The 8,137-nt window shown below is 65.4% G+C and overlaps 3 protein-coding genes across 3 annotated transcripts in view; 2 read left to right on the top strand and 1 right to left on the bottom strand.

Moving 5' to 3' along the window:
• The window catches only part of MNEG_3119 (hypothetical protein), a gene marked incomplete at both ends in the record, with an annotated part of 4,232 nt that extends 3,393 nt beyond the window's left edge, over positions 1-839 (top strand). Inside the window, one exon of the mRNA XM_014048402.1 lies at positions 37-839. Within this exon, the coding sequence (XP_013903856.1) occupies positions 37-839 (803 nt within the window). The remainder of the gene's footprint in view (positions 1-36) is intronic.
• A 962-nt stretch (positions 840-1,801) lies between these two features.
• On the bottom strand, positions 1,802-3,165 carry MNEG_3118 (flagellar ATPase, ras GTPase-like protein; the record flags this gene model as incomplete). The annotated part of the gene is made up of 5 exons (XM_014048401.1): positions 1,802-1,869; positions 2,014-2,124; positions 2,318-2,495; positions 2,706-2,817; positions 3,050-3,165. 5 exons carry the CDS (start codon positions 3,163-3,165, stop codon positions 1,802-1,804), a joined length of 585 nt encoding a protein of 194 aa, XP_013903855.1.
• A 554-nt stretch (positions 3,166-3,719) lies between these two features.
• MNEG_3117 (Polyadenylate-binding protein 2) lies at positions 3,720-7,546 on the top strand (the record flags this gene model as incomplete). Its single annotated transcript, XM_014048400.1, has 9 exons — positions 3,720-3,811; positions 3,915-3,954; positions 4,154-4,256; positions 4,870-5,054; positions 5,320-5,508; positions 5,794-5,988; positions 6,357-6,566; positions 6,818-6,943; positions 7,400-7,546. Coding segments are annotated over 9 exons (1,287 nt in total), but the record flags the coding sequence as incomplete, so codon positions are not given.
• Positions 7,547-8,137: the final 591 nt, after the last annotated feature.

The raw sequence follows: 8,137 nt of genomic DNA, 5'->3' as shown, positions 1-8,137 counted from the left end.
CACCGCCCCTTTGCCGCCCCCTCCCCGCACCTCCAGGCTCCCGCGACAAGGACCTGGTGATCGTCAACCTCAAGAACCCTGACATGCCCCCTCGTCACATGATCAAGGTCACCGTCGACGCGTCCAAGGCCGGCATCGCCAACCTGCCCCTGCCCTACAAGCTCAAGGCCTCCGGCCCCAACACGACCAACATCAACGCGGTCACCCTGCCGCCGATCAACTTCCCCGACAGGATCGGCAACATCGTCACAATCGATGCACGCCACAACACCACCGGCCCCAAGCTCGAGGTCAAGGGCCTGCCCGACATCCAGGTCGTGTCCGTCACCCTGCCCAACCCCCCGAAGTTCGGCCGCGATGTCAACCTCACCCTGCCCAACATCGACCTGCAGCACTTCGTGCCTGCCGGCATCAAGCCCGGGGACGACGGCGGCCTCAACCTCACGACCACCGTCATCGAGGCCAAGCTGCCCAGCTTCAACGTCATTCCCGCCCTCAACAAGCCGTTCATCAAGCCCGGCAACTTCTCCATCTCCACCAAGGGCGACGGCGCCGGCAAGGGCGCGTGGGGCCTCAGCGTGTCTGTTGAGGACGTCATGTTCGGCAAGCCCACCCCCGTGGCGCCCATCAAGATCGGCGGCCCCATCAAGTCCGACAGCGCGCTGGGCATCATCCGCGACGCGGTGGTCTCCTACATCGACAACGAGAGCGGGCAGTTCTGCCATAACACGTGCTGCCCCGCCTGCAAGCCGCGGCCGGTCAAGACCGAGTTCGCGCCCCTGGTGGTCAAGGCCGCCGAGCCCCAGGCCCCTGTCCCGGCCGAGAAGCCGGAGGCGTGACCGGCCAGCAAGGTGGCGGTCGAGGCCGCGCATGGCGTGCAGGGCCTTCGCATCGAAGCCCCTGGTCGCGTACTGCACGGCCAAGAAGGAGACCGCAGACTGCGCCGCATAGAGTTAGGGCCACTGCCGCGGCCAATGGCCGCGCCCGCGCTGCCGCCCCTCCGCACCTCTTCTTGAGGGGGACAGCGCGCGCGGCGCGCGCGCGCGTGTACCCGCACGGGCTTGCGGCGCGTACGTTCAATAATTAGCTGCTCCTCGGCCATCTGCCGTTTTGTTGTGCTTCCCGCTGGCAGTGGCGCCCCTCTGCAGGGCGCGTGGTAGGTGGGTATGCTTGGGTGCGTGCGAGCGCAACCGTGGCCCACCGCACCACACCGCACGTCAAGGGAGAGCGCGGGGCTGCCGCCGACGAATCATGCACTTGGCACCTCCACTGCATGGCGACTCACATGACACGGTGTTTCTGACGCGGCAGCGCGCCCATCAGCCGCTGGCACGCCGGCGCCTGTCGACATCTCTTATGCAGCCCTGCGTTGCGGCTCGTTGCGAGCCCTGAGCCTTTCCTCACCCATTGTCTTCCCGGAGCGTGGTTCACTGACACCCTATGTGTTACCAAGAACCACTCGGTTGCGTGCTTATGGGCTTCCTTTGCTGCTGTCGACAGAGGGTCACTGGGGATCGATGCTTACTGCAGCAATGCAGCTTGCGGCGCTGGGCAACACAACAGCACTGCACATCACCAAAACAGCAGCACGGGCTTAAAGAGTGCTCAGTATTTACCTTCGCCAACAGCAACAAGAAGGAAAGCGCGACAGGCCGCGCAGCGATGGTGTACACTGCAACAGCAAAATGGCAACACGCAAACACAGCAAAGAGAGCAAGACAGCCGCGACGCCAAACCACCATCCAGCTGCCCGATATGGGCAGGATCCCCCACCCTAGGCTTGCGGCCGCGTGCCGCCGCCTCAACACCGCGCCCCGCCCTCCCCCAGCATGGCTCGCTCGGCCTGGTCCTTCTTCCTGGCCAGGCAGCCTGGGCACGCACGCGCCGGCAACGCACAGACATGCAGCAGTGAGTGTCTCTATCACTGTGGTTGCACACCCACAGCCAGAGGGCTCAGCCAACCCCCGACGCGAACCACCCAGCTGAACCTCAGTGCCGCGTTGAGCGCCTCACCTGCCAGCAGCTTGTCCAGGTGCCGCCTCGCCTCCTGCGCCCCTGACTCGGGCGTGGCCGCATTGATGCTGACAAAGCCTGACTGCAGGCGCCCGAGCTTGCCGCGCAGGCCTGCGGGAACAGAAGGCAAGGGGTTGGGGTTGAGCAAGCGTGTACGCCAGATGTGAAGCGTTGGTGTTGGGCTCTGCGCAAGGCAGCGATGGCTCATCAGGTGTGTGATGTGACCTGCTTTGCGTGCTGCTGGCATCCTCCCGCGCATGATAATGTGAGTGTGCCAAACACACCCACCCACCCCGCGCCCCACCTGACCACGCTGCGTTGCCGCCGACCGCCGCCGCGCCGCCTGCGTCGACCGCCAGCACCATGCATTGCCGCGTGGTCAGCGCCGCCGGCTGCGCAAACGCCAGGTAGAACGCCTCGAGCTCACGCTCCCCCACGTCCACCTGCTGCGGGTCAATCACCAGCAGCACCCCGTCAACACCCTGACAGCGCGATGCATGTGGAGTTGAACAAGGCGGCGAGGAGGCTGGTTGATGGATATGATGGTGAATCACTTTGAGCAGAGGTGGTAAGCACGATCCGATTCATCCCATGTCTTGCAAGGCGTTGCCCGCCATGCCGCGCGCCGGCAGCTTGTACCATCTCTTGCATGGCGCGTGCCATCAGCTTGCAGCAAACATGCAGCCACGCACCTGCGCCAGCGCCTGCCACCGATGCTTGTTCTGCGTGCCGCCAGGCACGTCCCACAATGCGACACGCACCAGCTCGCCCTCTGGCCCCACGTTCACAGTGAGCTCCTGGATTCTGTTGATTGACGGCCCGTGTCGCGCAGCCGAGGGGAACGCAGCAGCGGCTGTTGCGGCTGCACAGCCACTGCAAAAGCAGCCCTTGTTAAGCATCATTGCATGGATGCAGCAACGCCAGTCTCTTGGGGTAGGCAAAACGAGCCGGAGCGCCAACGGCAGCCCTCACAACGGGGGCAGCCATCGTGGCCGGTCGCAGCGGCACATGTGGAGGCAGCCCAGCCCCAGCGCACCTAAGAGCGACTGTTGGCTCGTAGTCGCATGGCACAATCGTCTGATTAGCCAGCGCCATGCACATCAGCGTCTTGCCGCTTTTGCAGGGACCCAGCACTGCGATCTTCAGGTCCATCGCTGCTGCAGTCGGGGTTGACCACGCTGCGCTGGTTGACTGCCTACGCCAGGCGCGCGCTGGGCCAGCGTGTCGAGGCCGTGGCCCTTACAGACTGGCACACCCCCACTTTGAAATTCTTAGCGCCGCCTTCAGGACAAGGGGAGCAGGGCTAGTGAAATGCAACGTCGCAGCTGGCGCGTGCGCCCGCCCACCACCCAAGACCAAGCGGTGTCTTGCTTTGATGTGCAGCCGTGAGCCCAAGAGCGATGTTCGATCGACCTAAAATATTTCCGATTGACACTGGTCTTGACAGCACACTCGATGTCACTCGCGTCTCCCTTGTTGCCCATCGCGTGGCAACATAGGGGGCAGCCCTGCTGAGTCTCCCCCTCCCTCAGGTTGCGTTCAGCCACCATATAAAACTCATTGGGTTGAGCACTTTGCACCTTTGCTGGTTGCGGTGTGCTCTTCCTACAAAAACGGTGTCTCTCCTTGAGGCGCTGCAAAAAAGCTAAAAAAGCAAAAAAAGATCGACTCCATCCCCCTCCTACATCAGCCAGACGTCTGACAGGATGTCTGCTGAAGCCCCTCCTGCACAGGCCCCCGCCGCCCCAGCGACACAGCCAACGCAGAACTCATCGCTCTACGTTGGAGACCTGGACAGGTGGGGTGAACACAGCCCAGCACGGGTTCTTGGTTGCGGCGATGCAACTCATTAGGCCAGCCCGCGCCCTCGTGCGCTTACAAATTATACTCACCCTTCTCAGGGATGCCACTGAGGCTTCTCTTTTTGAGCTGTTCTCTCAGGTGCGCTGGGGTAGGCGGGATTGGGCGCGCAGCACTGCGCTGGTGCAGTGGCGCCTGCTGAATGGAGGCCTGTGCGGGCCGACGCACGCCGCTTTCACGGCGGCACCCGAAGTCACGCTGCCATATCATCGATCGAAGCAGCGGATGCCGGCGGGTGACTATTCCGCAACGAGCGTCGACCCGGCCCGCATGGTTGCAGGTCGGCCCTGTGGCGTCGATCCGCGTGTGCCGTGATGCCGTGACCCGCCGCTCTCTGGGCTATGCGTACGTCAACTACAACAGCGCCCTGGATCCCCAGGCCGGTGAGGCCGATCATTTGCTGTCGGGTGCTTGTGACTTGTATGGGGCCAGGTCGGACGCACTTTGAGCGAGTGGCAGCCCGGTGGCCGCCCGCAGCTGGCCGCAAGATTGGGCGCTGCTCTACGGAGTCAGGCGGCGCTGGGACGGTGCAGCCGAGTCGGCTAGTGGGGCTGGTGCAGGCCCGGCAGCGTTGCAATGAGTGTGATTGGAGTGGCAGCTGTGCGGACATGAGGGTGTGGGCGCGCGCGTGGCTGCAGGCCCAGGGGATGCTGCTGCGCAGCATGACGCTCCCAGCAATGCGCAGCCAGGGCCGCGATCCCTTCAGTGTGTTTGAACAGAGTGCAGCGGAGTGGCGAGGGCTAGCAGCACGTCGCGTCCAGCAGCTGGCGGGATGCTGGCGGCGCAGGGGAAAGCGCGGACGCTTCATGGCGCTGTGTGCGGATGCAGCGAAGGCGCGGTACTTTGGTGAACGCAACGGCAGGACAGCAGGTCCAGCCGCGCCGCGCAGCACCCAGTCAGGCCCTGCAGGCTTCAATGCGAGCAACGGCTCTTGACAGTCCTTGACTGACTCGTCTCCTCTCCCATCCCCGCCCCCGGTCGCGCTGTGCTCCCCAGCGGAGCGGGCCCTGGAGACCCTCAACTACCACCCCGTGGCCGGCAGGCCCATCCGCATCATGTGGTCCCACCGCGACCCCGCCTTCCGCAAGGTGCGGCACTGGGCGGCCGCTGGCGGCGCTGCTGGGCGCGGCGTGCGGCTGCGGGCTGGGCGCGGCGCTCGGCGCTGCCTGGCGCCGCCACTCGTGGGGCGTTGCAGCAGCGACAGCGGCCGCAGGGGCTGGCTTTGGCGGCCGGCAGCCGTGGCAGCAGCTTTGGTTCCGCTCACGAGCTGAGGGAGGCGAGCGAGCCGGCCCTGTGCTGTGCTGCTCCCCCTGCCTAAACTCGTTGGCGGCCGCACCCTTCCTGCAGACATCCCCATCCCGCCCCTCCGCCCCGCCCCACGCCACCCCACAGCACTCATCCATCCCCTGCATACCACTCACCCCCCACCCCCAACGCGTCCCCCAGTCTGGCGTGGGCAACATCTTCATCAAGAACCTGGACAAGTCCATCGACAACAAGGCCCTGCACGACACCTTCAGCCAGTTTGGCAGCATCCTGTCGTGCAAAGTGGCGACGGACGCGGCCAGCAACTCCAAGGGCTACGGCTTTGTGCACTATGAGACCGACGAGGCCGCGGCCCTCGCGATCGAGAAGGTGCGCGGCCTGATGATGATGATGATGTGTGTGTGTGTGTGTGTGTGTGTGTGGGGTGGGAACGGGGTGGCTGCGCACTGGTGATGTGTGGGGGGCCAGGGAGAGATGCACCGCTGTGAGTTGGTGGCTAGGAGCGGAGGCGCGCCTGGCACAACTTGGGGCTGCTGAATCGCAGCAGGCTTGTTGCGGCCGCTGCCAAGAGGCTCTCTTGCGGGGTCGTCACCCATCCCGCTCGTCCTGGTTGCCGTATCCCTCCCTCTTTCGCCCCGTCCTCCCTCCCCCCAGGTGAACGGCATGCAGCTCGCGGACAAGATTGTGTACGTGGGCCCCTTCCTGAAGCGTGTGGAGCGCGTGGGCGAGGGCCGCGAGGAGCGGTACACCAACGTGTACATCAAGAACCTCGCGGAGGACGTGGATGATGAGGGGCTGCGCAAGATCTGCGCGGAGCACGGGCCCGTGACCTCGGCCGTCGTCATGGTGGTGAGTAGGCGCTTTCCTTGGCTCTGTGTGTGTGTGTGTGTGTGTGTGTGTGTGTGTGTGTGTTTGTGTTTGTGTTTTGGGACAGGGGTGATGAAGAGGGGTTGGCGGCAGGGCAGCTCAGGAGTCCTGGACAGGGACAGTCGGTGAGAAGGAGTGTGTTGGACAAGGAGGATCGTGTTGGCCTGGGAGTGGAAGGTGATTGGCAGCGCAGTGCAGCACAAGGGGTGTCGTGCAAGGCGCGGCAGCAAGTCTAGACGGAGGGATGATGGTTGGTCTTGGGCATACCTGCGGCGGTGCTGGAGTCGGTCGGCGGGCACTGCAGGGCCCGGGTCTGCAACCACAGTGACCTGTGCCGCGCGGCCCCGCAGGACGGCGCCGGCAAGTCGCGCGGCTTTGGCTTTGTCAACTTTGAGACGGCCGAGGCCGCGGCCACCGCGGTGGAGGCGCTCAACGGCAAGGACGTCGGCGGCAAGACCGTGTTCGCGGGCCGCGCCCAGAAGAAGGCAGAGCGGGAGTCGCTGCTGCGCGCTAAGTTCGAGGAGGTACAGCGGGGCAGCGGTGCAGCGGGCGGGCGTGGGGTGAGGCGGCAGCGTCTGCGGCTGGCCGGCTGGCCTGCCATGCACGGGGGCAGCTGAGGGAGCAAACGTGCTGAGTTGCAGGCGCGTGCGGTGGAGCAGCGTGGCGGCGCCCTGCCCGCTGCTCCCGTGATTCTGGGCTCTTGCTTTCTCGCCGGTGGTTGCAAGCCTTCGACGCTCCCCCGGCCCTCGGCGGGTTGAGACGTGCCTCTGATGCGCCGTGTCGGCTCCGACCCTCCCTGGACGCCCCCCAGGTGCGTGCCGAGCGCGTGGCCAAGTACCAGGGCATGAACCTGTACATCAAGAACCTCAGCGACGAGGTGACTGATGACCAGCTGCGCGAGGAGTTTGCGCCCTATGGCACCATCACCTCGCACAAGGTGGGCAGCTGGGGGGCGGAGGGCGCGTGTGGGTGCGCTATCCTGTGGTCGAGGGTGCGGGGTCGTGATGTTGGGCGCGTGTGTCCAGGGACTTGAGCATTTCACGTGCTTGTGAGTGCAAGTGTCAGCGCGCATATGTGAGTGAGTTTGTGTGCGTGTGTGCGTGTGTGTGAGCATGCACATGTGTGTATGCGTGCGGTAGTGTGTGTGTCCACACCCGGAAACGCATGCGCATACAATTATATGTGCACTAGCGTCGTGGTGCTTTTTGACAAAGGCGCCAGGAATGCGCAGCTCTGTCTGCAGCGCTCGCCAGCGCAGGGCCCCCCCTTCGTGCCTCGAGGCTCCCTTACCCCCAGTCTGCGTCCGCCGGTCAACCGCCACGGCGCCCACCACCCCTGGTAGTCCACACGCGCCTCAACTCAAACCACCTTCACCCCTCCCTCCGCCCCCCAGGTCATGGTGGACGACAAGGGCAAGTCGCGCGGCTTTGGCTTTGTGTGCTACACCAGCCACGAGGAGGCGACGCGCGCGGTCACGGAGATGAACGGCAAGATGCTCAAGGGCAAGCCGCTCTACGTGGCCCTCGCGCAGCGCAAGGAGGTGCGGCGCGGGGCTGAAGGGCGGCTGGCTGGGATGGGGCAAGGGGCTGCGGCGCGGGGGCCGGCGTTCGTGCCGGCCGCCTGATGCCTGCGGTTGTGTAGCCGGGGCGTGGCAGGTGGTGAGGCGGGGCCTGGGGGGCCCCGCTGAGCAGCATCGATGATGAAAGCCTTTGAGGCATCAGTGCAGTGGGCCAGGGCCGGGCCCCGCTCTGCGGGACGAACCTACCCGGCCCCCCCACACGCGTTGTGAGAGCTCGCGGCCGCGCCGCTGTCTGAGATGCTGCTTCGGCCCCCTACACGCTTCCGTCACCCCGCCACCTGCCTGCGAGATTGCATCCGCCCCTGCGCCACACATACCCACGCCTGCGCCTGTGACGCACGCTGCTTGCTGGCAATTCTGCACCTTGACCTCGCCACGTCTGCGCATCCCCTCCTCTGTCGACCCCTCCTGCAGGTGCGCCGCGCGCAGCTCCAGCAGCAGCTGAACCAGCAGCGCATGCAGATGGCGGCGGCCGCCGGCGGACCCGGCCGCGGCATCCCCGGCATATTTCCGGCGGGCGCACCCGGCCCCATGTTCTACCCGGGACCCCTG

Source organism: Monoraphidium neglectum (genome assembly GCF_000611645.1).
Source record: "Monoraphidium neglectum strain SAG 48.87 unplaced genomic scaffold scaffold00379, whole genome shotgun sequence".
NCBI classification, from domain to species: domain Eukaryota; kingdom Viridiplantae; phylum Chlorophyta; class Chlorophyceae; order Sphaeropleales; family Selenastraceae; genus Monoraphidium; species Monoraphidium neglectum.
The sequence above is the reverse complement of the archived record's forward strand: the minus strand, read 5'-3'. Positions and strand labels throughout refer to the sequence as shown.